The following is a 12,585-nucleotide window of genomic DNA, read 5'->3' on the forward strand; positions in this document are numbered from 1 at the left end:
GATATCCACATACATTGTACATGTACATTTATTATGAATTCAGGGGGCCTCGAAAGCAATTTTTGTCATGTAAATAAATATAAAAACTATGATTTGCAAGGGGGGGTTACAATGTCAGTATAGCTTTAGATTATGCATATATTTTATTAAAATCATGACAACATCGGTCTTATTCTTTCAGGTTTAAATAAATTATAGGGAAAACATAACAAAAATATGTGACTGTCAGTATATGTAGCACACAAAAATTATCATTTTGTTGAATAGGAGATTTGATATTTCTACCCATCATTAATGATCAGAAATCACACAAAACAAAATAATGCATACATGCCAACTTTTGAAGATCCCCATGGGGGATTTTGCGCGCGACGACCTTTTTTCATCGCTCAAAATTCACGACATTTTACCATGAAAATAAATATTTGTCTTTTCAAATAAGATATCAATTTAATCATTATACATGTATCATACATCAAGTGTGTTTGACCATTAACTTTAACAAAACTATATAAAAAAAACTTTGAAAGATATACATAAGTATTTTATTAAAATCATCTATTCAGCAAAACATGCTCTCCAACAAGTCACATACATATTATCAAATAATACTTAAAGTTGCATCCTTTTACACCATATACACATTGGCTGGTCTATATATCAAAATTTAAATTAAAGCACATGCATTTAGGTACGACTACAAAGGCGATCTTGCTTGTCTGTAAACAATTTCATGGGCTTGCAGAGTCTGGTGGAACAATCTGCATTGCAACCAGAAAAGGAGTGGTCTGCCCTGCTATGAAGTTTGCGAACAAAACCTTTGCACCCATGACATCTGAAATAATTACCAGGGAAAAAAACCCACTGTGACATCAAAATATACGTTTTTACTTGTAAAATAAGGCTATTTGCTAATATAAAATTCAGTACAGACTTGTGCAAATTACGCATCACAAAGTCTATTGAATACTACACTATATAGACTATGTAATACATCGCTATAGACAGATAGATTCGGATAGCCTATATTATTATAGTTGGAAAAACATATACTTGACGTACCTTTAATATTGCATATTTTGGATGCTGTCAGCGAGAAGCAAAAATCGGGAATGTCCAATTGTTTGGTGGTGACACTATTATCATTGTCATTCACGTTTGTGTAAAGGATATGTCAATTTGAAATCCGTCTTCCCGATTAATTACTATCAAAACATGCTTCGCACTGTCCAATAAGCACCCCGACACAGGCAGACCAGGTAAATTACATCACCCCGATAACATGCGACACAGGTAAACAGCAATGGCTGACTATTGTCCCGATTTCTGATTGGCCAGTTCAGAAATGACGCGGGATTTCAAATTCCGGTTGGAAATGGGGGTTTGTTGTCGTAAAATGGGAGATATTTTTAGAAAATCGGGATTTCGGGGTATTTTTGCAATCCCGATCGGGATATCGGGATTTGCCTTTTCAACTGCTTCAAATCGGGAGAATCCCGCACAAATCGGGAAAGTTGGCATGTATGATAATGGCCTACAATAGATACATTGAAAGTTGGCAACACGATTTAACATCATAATCTGTAATATTTGTAGAAATCTCACGGGAATTACTGAACGACTGTGTCATAACGCAATGTGAATGGAGAGTTTACGACTTCGCGATGTATATAACTATAAGCATTTTCTCTCCCGAGTGTTGTCTTGTATAAAACCGGCTTGTTTGTATTATTGCGATTCGTATGTTGTTGTTTAATTCTAAATTTTTGTTGTTTGCATTCAAACAATCAGTCTTAATATGGTCTACAAAATTCACCAAAATGCCATCGGGTTCGTTGAATGTGTGATAACGTTCGTGACTCGTGAATAACGTTTCTAATGTTATTTGACGTGGTCTGGGGAATTACCTTAACATTGAAACATCAAAAGATATGACTATAATTTGGACTCATCCTAAAGTCATAACCCTGGGTTATGAAATTCACCATTTAACTTACACATAAATACTATATACTAAGTTTGGCCCCACCCTGGGGTCGTTAAAACCCTTACTCTGGGGATCATCAAATTTACAATTTTGGTAAAAGACTAAATCTCCTATCCATTTAGTTTTAATTATCAATAGTACTGAAGAAGAAGTAATATAAGTGATTTACACATAAACACTATAACAAGTTTGGACCCACCCTGGAGTCAGAACCCCTACTCCAGGGTTCATGAAATTTACAATATTGGTAGAGGCTTTCCTGCTCTATATCACTAAGCATTTAGTTTTTCTTACATGTGTGCGGTTCTTCAGAAGATTTTTGAAAATTGTCAAATTTAAACAGTTTTTACCCCACCCCTAAGGCCCCAGGGGTGCAGGAATCCTGAAATTTACAATTTATGTCCCCCCTTGTTTCAATGATGCTTCATACCAAATTTGAAAAGAATTGGAATGCTAGTAATCAAAAAGAAGTAAAAAAAAATGTTCAATTGTTAACACACGACAACCAATACGCCGGTTTCGAGATACATCCAAGTTGTTTCCCTTTGAAGAACTCTTGTGCTTAGTAAGGCGCAAAACAACTTGTTTACACGCGGGAGTGGGATAGATATTCATCACTGCATCAGTGAATCTGTTCAGTAAGTTTATCATATGCAGTTTCATTACCCAATTTTGACTGATACACAAAATAAGTAAATGATAAATATTCAAGAAGTAATTAAATACTTAGAATTCTTATTATATCACATTCTTTTGTTGCTCCTACCTATCATATCAAGGACATTGCTTGGAAATATGGCATTGTATTTATGTTTCCACTGTAGTAAAACATTTCTTTTGATACAGTGGAACCCCGTTATTACGTTTTCCATTTTGTCATGATAAAATAACGTAATACCGGGGGCAACGTAATAAAGGTTCCCAGTGAAATCCGTTAAAATTATCATTTGGAAATTGTATATCGTCCGTTGGTACTCCGTGAAGGGGTGTGTGAATATATCTTTACTGTTTCTTTGTTTAAAAGACTATGATACTTTGTTTTATTTACATCTTATCTTTAATGTCCGTAATTCTTCATGTTCTTATCCCTTTTCTTTATTTCGGTGTAGGATACATAAGGATGTTTTGATAAACGTTGCTTTTTCTGCATTCGTTTGGACCGCCATTTTGTTCAACTTTAAAACAATGCGTTCATGTAAATTTCTCTCAATAACTCGTTCCGGTTCGTATTCAACATTCGTATTAAAAAAAATAATAAAACATCGTTTTTATTAAGTTCTCTAATTACACAATATACAACGCAATAAAAAAATCCCACCCAAAAAACTATAGACACAAAACGCACACGATACCCAACACTTACACACTTCTCACCAACGGTAAACATGCACGAAGAACAATTTAAGCGCAATCCACATAAAAAAAGAAAAATATAATGATGCACGAAGATTTCATTTATAACGTTAAATGATGGCACTAAAATCACATGCGCATCAAGGGATTTTAGAATATTCACTGAGGTAAATGCCGTGCACGAATCAGCCGATAGACTGGTGTATGTATGGACGAGATTTACGAACACCCAAGCTGCATGTCCAAACAACGAACATTGTTTTTAATTGAATACCTTTAGTCACCTATGTCCAAGCAATTACCCAAGCGGTTGTAACATTGCTATGATAAATTTTGTCTTTCTTGTTTGGTAACAAAGCTGTCCGTAAATAGAGTTTTAATAGCGAAGGTAATCACACTATGCTGAACACGCAGGTGGTTGAGAAATTATTTCTTTGATTATCAAAATATGCAAAATGAAGTAAATTTCATAGAGTACAATTTCTAAATAAACATTATTTAATTGTTTATCACTGGCTTCTATACAGGGTATTCACCTGTATTGATGTCGCTAGATCTATCGAAGCATGATCAGTCAAGCGTCTCTAATCCCCAAACAGACCAGGAAATGTACGTGGTGACTGCCTCAGGCAGTCAAGGTGTGAATGGCTTATTATTTTGAGAATCACTATTGAATAATTAGGGGTTTATTATGTTTTTGTCGGAATTTTTACAACGTAATACCGAGTCCCGGCATTTTAGGACAACGTAATAACGAGGTCTATTTTATATAGGTTTGTTAAGAAATGGTTTTGTGCTTTGAAATTCCAACGTAATATGCGGACTAACGTAATAAAGGGGGACATAATAACGGGGTTCCACTGTAGTATTTTACATTTCCTACATCAAGTTAGTATTTAAAAAGAAGTCGGTTTTTATACATTCTATCGTCTTTCTCACTGACTGTAGTACCACTCTGTCCCACCAAAGCATTCAAAGCTTCACTAAATGCACCTCCTACACAGGAGAACTCTAATCTCGAAACTGGCGTATTGCAATAGGTCACCTGAGTTTATTCAGGGGACCTAAACAATGGACCCAACTTTACTTTTTACACTTATCTGACCTTTTTACACTTATCTGACCTTGTCCTTTTACAGATGTATTTCTATTGTGTGAAGCAGGGATAAAACTGTAATGGTTCAGACCTTGAAGCGTGCTACTACACCTCCAAGGCGTTTCGTTTCCATCTGTGCAAACCGTTCACCGTTCCGTGCCGACCATTCACCGTTCCTTGCAGATTGTTCAGCGTTCCGTGCAAATCATTCTGTACATGATCAAGCCACACCCATAGAAACACGTAGACTGTTCATACCACACCCTTAGACACTTACAGATCATGCAAAATGTGCAAGTCATTTCGGTTTGGGATCTAAGACATGTGGACATTGTTGTTCGGTTTGGGATCTAAGACATATGGACATTGTTGTTCGGTTTGGGATCTAAGACATTTGGACATTATTGTTCGGTTTGGGATCTGAGACATGTGGACATTGTTGGGAATTCAAGCAATTATTTCCAAATTTCTTTAACACGGACTTTCAATCGTGAAAATCTGCAAATAATTAAAAAACAATTATTTTAAAACATTATTTTAATCATTATATCTATTGCCATATACACATGTATAAAAATTTATAGGTTTATTCAACATCTGTCTTTGAGAAGAGGTCTGGAATATACAAATTTCACGTGTATTTTAACAACATGCACTCAAATTGAATGTACAAAAATAGCAAAACAGACGCAACCATTTCATTTTCAGTTTGAATGAATTCAATGAATCAATAAACATTGAATAATCAATATTCCATGATGACACAATTTTTGCATCTTTTTTTTTCATTTCCAAAGTTAAAAAAATATTAATTTGTTTTTATCCAATTCATGAGTCATTGAGTTAACGAGTAAAAATGAAATTTACCATGTCATACACGAGCAATCATTTTAAAATGGATCATTATCATTTCTTTCTCAATCTTTTTTAAAATCTAAAATATTACCATTATATTGAAATTATCTCTTAATTCAAAGCGTGCAGGCCACGCCTATAAAGTGGTCAGCATCCTGTGTGAAGCGTTCTGTGCAAACCGTTTACCGTTCCGCGCAAACCATTCACCGTTCTATGCAGACCGTTCAGCGTTTCGTGCAAACCATTCAGAGTTCCGTGACGACCATTTACCGTTCTGTGCAAACCGTTCAGCGTTCCGTACAAAAATCGTTTTGAACCGTTCCGTGCAAGTGGTGTAGTAGTACACTTCAGGGTCTGTATATTTCAAATTTCCTCAAACTGTAGAAAATTCCTTAGCATAAAAAACACACCTACATTTACAGTTTACTTCAGATATACTGAAATTCAAGGAATTGACTTGAATTGTTCATTAGTTAAGAAGTTCAATAAAAGCGATGTTGAAGCATATAAATAATGTTACTGGGGATTTCCTTTCCTATAACAGATCAATCAATATAAGTGACTTCAATATAAGTGGAGTGGACTATATGTTATTAAAGTTTCCAGTTTTATTTACCTGTGATGGGTAATCCTTTCTTATACCCCCCGGGGTATCCCCCACTGGCTAGTACCACCCCCGCTGTGTATAGGTCACGTGTAAAATGTGGCAAGTTCTGGCTGAGCTTTCCCTCCACACAGGCTCGACAAATCTCATACAAGTCCGACTCCAACAGAGGTAAGATCGACTGAATAAATGAATAAAGCATTGTTAAATGAATATCGTTAAATAGACACAGGCTCGACAAATCTCATACAAGTCCGACTCCAACAGAGGTAAGATCGACTAAATAAATGAATAAAGCATTGTTAAATGAATATCGTTAAATAGACACAGGCTCGACAAATCTCATACAAGTCCAACTCCAACAGAGGTAAGATCGACTGAATAAAAAGAGCATCATTAAATAAATAAAGCACTGTTAGATAAATAAAGTATCATTAAATAAATAAAGTATCGTTAAGTTAATAAAGTATTCTTAAATCATAAAGTAACCTTAAATAAATAAAGTGTATCCTTAAATCTAAAATATTGTTAAATAAAGTATCGTTAAATAATAAAGTATCGCTTTAAAATAAAGTATTGTTAAATAAATAAAGTATTGTTAAATAAATAAAAATTGTTAAATAAAGCTACATGGAATGAAAATGTACAAACGTCAAAGTTGTTGTATATAGGTCTAACAACCACTGAGAGGTTTAAATGTATTTCAGTCACATGTATTTAAGTCAGACACATATATTTCAGTTACACATATTTCACTTACACATATTTCACTTCCATATATTTCACTTACACATATTTCACTTAGGCCAAAAAACAAAAAATATGTGTGTTTACGGTAGTCTGACCAACCCTATTTTGTAGCTGTCGACCCTAGACTTTTTTATTGACAAAATCGGCAAAAAAAAAAATCCAGAAATATTTTGTTCTGGTCCGTATCCGAACTTGACTTTTACTTTCTTACACCAATTTGGCGACCTCCGGTGCGGCTGCAACATGTGGTTCATCTGTTCTGTCGCTCACATTTAATGACTGTACCCATTCTAAGGAGAAGAAAACTGTAATAGCTCCATTCAGGGACTCTACTACATTTGTTGAAATTTTTTATATATATCATGACTATAAATTAAAAAACAATGAATGTTCAGGGACAACAAAATCAGCGACATCGACAGTGTCCGTGACTCCATCTGACGGTGGGAGAGGTCGTCACTTTGTTCAATTTGAGACAATTTACATTCTCTTGTGAATGTGGGCAACCCGAGAAAATGGAAGTGTTTTCTAAATGTGTACAGGTTGCAGCTGAGAAGGCAAACTGCCAAGCAGTCAATGCATTTGAACTTATGATGGCTGGTGGTAGCTGAGGATTTCCTCCAAAAAAAATCCCAGCAGGTAAAGTGTTCTGAACTGAAATTCTAGCTTCAATCCAACCTCTTTCAGGGTAGGATATACGACAACATACTCTATAAATGTTGTCTGCCCTAGTATCCTTCCTTTCTAATCCCCTCCAACATACTGTATGTATGTTCTATTATTGATAGATTTAAAGGTGATAATATTTAGAACTAAATATCAAAGTTTCATATCAATGTTCAATGCTATACATGCGTTTCATTGAGTAGCTAAGCTGCATTTAGTGACAAAAACAAAGGAATAGTAGAAACTTTTAATTTGTGTTGCTTCTAAGATGATATTATTTCTTCAGATACCTAGTATTAATACAACAAATTTTAATTTTCTGTATTTGATAGATCAACTGCAACCTGTTGATGCCTGTGATGATGTACCCACAGTGGTGGAAGCCCCAAATGATGAAGATGCTGTGGTTGATTTCCCCCATTTGTGCACAACTCAGAATGTTAGAGCAGTTGCTACGAGCATAGAATGTCGTAAACCTAGAGCGGTTTACAGTAGACATAGATTAACAGATAGACAGTTGATGTCAGTTGTTCTCGCCACATCAGAATATGACTATACATGTGGTAGTCTACTTCTGCCAACTGAAAACAAACTATATAAAACAGTCATGTGTAGATCCAGCATTACTTTCTCATTTCCAGTCGAAGTTCAATACTACAGCAGTGGTATTGGCAGGAACGACATTTGTTGCATATGAACTAATGACAATGCATCAGTTGATGTGGAACTCAAAACTGTATTGCCATTGTGTGACACATGTAAATCTGAGGGGAAACAAGGCGTAGTGGCAAGGCCATTCTAAAGTGTTCATTAATCTGACATGTTAATAAATTGATTCTGACACCATTGTATTTTATCTACAAATGATTCATTGCTTTGCATCCATCATCTGTTTTCCATTCAGCGTTTTTCTTCTCCTGTAATTGCATATGACAATTTTCAAAAAAAAAAAAATTGACCTACCGACCCTATTTTTTTTCAGCAGGTTACAGTAAACACACCTATTTTTTTTTTGGCCTTACACATATTTCATTTACATATATTTCAGTTACACATATTGCACTTACACATATTTCACTTACACATATTTCAGTGACATATATTTCACTTACAAAAACCAACAATCTGCTTTTACTGACCTGCGTCTCAGGATCCCCAAACCGGCAGTTAAATTCCAGAACTTTTGGACCAGAACTTGTCAGCATTATTCCAGCATACAAAACACCTACAATCACCAGAACTTGTCAGCATTATTCCAGCATACAAAACACCTACAATCGCCAGAACTTGTATGTATTTTGATGACAGACTTAATCCCTGCGACATCTTCCCAATAATTAATGTATGTATTTTGATGACAGACTTAATCCCTGTGACCAATAAATGATGTATGTATTTTGACGACAGACTTAATTCCTGTCACGCCTTACCAATAAACAATGTATGTATTTTGATGAAGACTTAATTCCTGTTACGTCTTCCCAATAAACAATGTATGTATTTTGATGACAGACTTAATTCCTTTGATGTCTTACCAATAAATGGGAAGCCTTCCTGTTTCATTCCATCCACAGCTCTCTGTAATACTTCCTGTCTAACGGTCTCCAAGTCTTTATCCGATATCTAAACAGAAAATTAAAATTTAATATTGTCATTGTTTGTCCATCTGTCTGTTGATATGTCACAGCTCTCTGTAATACTTTTTATTATATGATTGAATAATTCCTAGCTCTCTAATTGGCTGAGATCCAACAATGTAGAAATCATACTACGTTATGTTTACCTGCACGTGACCTTCCAGGTGAACATAAAGAATTATTTTTTCCACATAGGACCAAAAATAGGTCAGGAACTTCCAATTTGACGCGATCGATTATACTTATTTTTGCCGTCCAATGAAATTCCGCGTTTCTCACTGGGTTCGGCTAAGATTTCAGCAGGTTTGTTTTCCGGTCGTCACATTAACAATCTTGAAGGGTTTTTTAATCATATAATAAAACAATTATTGCTGTTTTTGAGGTCAATACGATGATTTAGCCACCTTCGAAGTACAATATTCACCTCGCCCTTCGGGCTCGGTGAATATTGTACTCCTCAGGTGGCTAATTGTATACTGTCTAACGGTCTCCAAGTCTTTATCCAATATCTACACAGAAAATCAACGTCATATCGATTACATGTAATGCCATTTCCCATTTCACCCCATACCTTAAACCCAGCGAAATCACAAGCATCATGCACTTCTTGGAAATTAACTTCTCTTTTCTATTTAAAGAGTCTATATGTACATGGAGCAGAATTCAACCTACATCTTGAACTGTGTATTTGAATACCAGAAGAACAGACCTCTAAATTTGAGTTCATCAGTTGATATAGACATATTATGTCCATTTCCTTGTATCTGGTCTCAAGTTTGCTAACATTGACGGTCGAATTCAATCACAAAATCAGTAAACTGACAATCTGATATGTCACCCATCTCCTGCTCATGTACACCAACTTTATACACGCTGATGTAACTTTACACACTAATGTAACTTTACACACTGATGTAACTTTACACACTGATGTAACTTTACACACTGATGTAACTATACACACTAATGTAACTTTACACACTGATGTAACTTTACACGCTGATGTAACTTTACACACTGATGAACTTTACACACTGATATAACTTTACACACTAATGTAACTTTACACACTGATGAACTTTACACACTGATGTAACTTTACACACTGATGAACTTTACACACTGATGTAACTTTACACACTAATGTAACTTTACACACTGATGAACTTTACACACTGATGTAACTATACACACTAATGTAACTTTACACACTAATGTAACTTTACACACTGATGAACTTTACACACTGATGTAACTTTACACACTAATGTAACTTTACACACTAATGTAACTTTACACCCTGATGTAACTTTACACACTGATGTAACCACTGATGTAACTTTACACACTGATGTAACTTTACACACTAATGTAACTTTACACACTGATGTAACTTTACACACTAATGTAACTTTACACCCTGATGTAACTTTACACACTGATGTAACTTTACACACTGATGAACTTTACACAGTGAGGAACTTTACAACCTGATGTAACTTTACACAGTGAGGAACTTTACACACTGATGTAACTTTACACACTAATGTAACTTTGCACACTAGTGTAACTTTACACACCAGAAGACTTGGAAAAGTGCTCTTTGGATATCAATTTTACAGACATGCATATACAAACTGACCAAATACACAATTTCCATGATATCAGCTCTTCTGTGATGGAGGTGCATTCAGTATTCTATTAAACACATGGGTGGGTACAAGCAATCTCTCACCAGAGGGTGTATTACGCTGCGCTACAACACCTCTGTCAATGTCTGAATGTCAAGAATCTTGGCAAAACTTATTTCTACCTATTGCATTATAATGTATGATTTTACAAGTTTTAGTGTTAAGCTTAAAATCTTACAAGTAAGTTCACAAAAACAACGAATTCCATGATTATTCTAGTATTATTGGATGAATGAATATTTATATAAAACCTTTTAATTCGCTCAGGTGTCTCATATTTACCAGCTTCTGCATTTATAAAATTCAGACAAGTGTTTGATTTGCTTAGATATGATCATTACAGTTTGATATGCTAAGTTAGTGTTAGTACGTTTTGATATGATTTTTAGATGTTGACAGAGGTATTAGTGGAGCATAGCAGGAACGATAACTCTGGGTAGAGATTGGGGTACAAGATGTATACATATATTATTCATCATTGTGGTTGTACAACAGCTGATACCAGTAATCATTCTTAAGGCAATATATATTAAGCAAAACAACTGAAGCATTTGTACCCACTAAGCTTGTATGAAAATATATTTAGCATCTCACTACGCATAAAAGTTCAACAAAGGGAAACAACTACTAGGCAACTTGTAAATTGCATATGCCATGTTTGTACATGTCTATAAATTTTACTCACCATCAGATACGGATATACATTGATATGGATGTCTATAAATCTTACTCACCATCGGATAAGGACATACAGCCCCCATTCCTCCAGTGTTTGGTCCGGTGTCTCCGTCTTTCAGCTGCTTGTGATCCTGTGCAGGAGGCATCATGGAAATTGAGGAACCATCAGAAAAGGCCAAGCACTGAAATAACAAGAAAATTCAAAGCACTGAGGTACCCCATTAAAGCCTGGTGGGCGTCATCAAACATCACCGCACTAACGGCTGGTGGGCGTCGTCAGACATCACCCCACCAACGGCTGGTGGGCGTTGTCAGACATCACTACACTAAAGCCTGGTGGGCGTCCTCGGACATCACCACGATAGAGCCTGGTGGACGTCGTCAGACATCACCCCACTAAAGCCTGGTGCGCGTCCTCGGACATCACCACACTAAAGCCTGGTGGGCGTCCTCTGACATCACCACAATAAAGCCTGACGGGCATCGTCAGACAGGCTGGAGGGCATCATCAGACATCACCACACTAAAGGCTGGTGGGCGTCGTCAGACATCACCACACTAAAACCTAGTGGGCGTCATCAGACATTACCACACTAAAGCCTGGCAGGCGTCATCAGACAGGCTGATGGGCGTCGTCAGACATCACCACACTAAAGCCTGGCGGGCATCATCAGACAGGCTGGTGGGTGTTGTCAGACATCACCACACTAACGGCTACTTAGTGTCAGGTGTCACCACACTTTGGTACAATCGTAAATCATTATCAGTCAAATACGACAACTCGACCCCATGAAAATTAACTGAGAATATGCCTAAGTAAAATTTTCGAATTGATCTATTTTCATGAAGATATTTATGATTCAAAATTCATTTTGAGATTATATTTCAAATTTGATTTTAAATGTCAAGCAAGTAATTGTGTGATTTTAACAAGACATGGGCATAGTCAGTCTTCGGTGATGAAGCCTGGTTAAATATTCTATGACAGATTCACTGACGGAAAAATAGCTGGACAACTGAGATTCAATGTCCCCCACTATCTCAGGAATTGCTACAGAAAATGAGATGTTATAGAAGGGCCAAAATCTGTAGCAAGGATTAGATCCACTCCCCGGTCTATTGAGGTGGTGGTGAACCAGTTGTACATAAGTAGTTTGAACCTCTTGAGGTAGGTGGTGAAACAGTTGTACATAAGTAGTTTGAACCTCTTGAGGTAGGTGGTGAAACAGTTGTACATAAGTAGTTTGAACCTCTTGAGGTAGGTGGTG

General features: G+C 36.1%; 1 protein-coding gene across 3 annotated transcripts in view; it reads right to left on the bottom strand.

The window, feature by feature from the left end:
• Positions 1–12,585, bottom strand: part of LOC125664534 (trifunctional purine biosynthetic protein adenosine-3-like) — a 47,384-nt gene that overhangs the window by 23,000 nt on the left and 11,799 nt on the right. For all 3 annotated transcript variants that reach the window (XM_056152803.1, XM_056152804.1, XM_056152805.1), the window contains 4 exons: positions 11,374–11,499; positions 8,847–8,934; positions 8,451–8,536; positions 5,908–6,076 (listed from right to left, as the gene is read on the bottom strand). In XM_056152803.1, coding sequence (XP_056008778.1) covers positions 5,908–6,076; positions 8,451–8,536; positions 8,847–8,934; positions 11,374–11,499 — 469 coding nt within the window. The remainder of the gene's footprint in view (positions 1–5,907; positions 6,077–8,450; positions 8,537–8,846; positions 8,935–11,373; positions 11,500–12,585) is intronic.

The sequence above is a fragment of the Ostrea edulis genome, chromosome 1 (assembly GCF_947568905.1).
Source record: "Ostrea edulis chromosome 1, xbOstEdul1.1, whole genome shotgun sequence".
Lineage (NCBI taxonomy): Eukaryota > Metazoa > Mollusca > Bivalvia > Ostreida > Ostreidae > Ostrea > Ostrea edulis.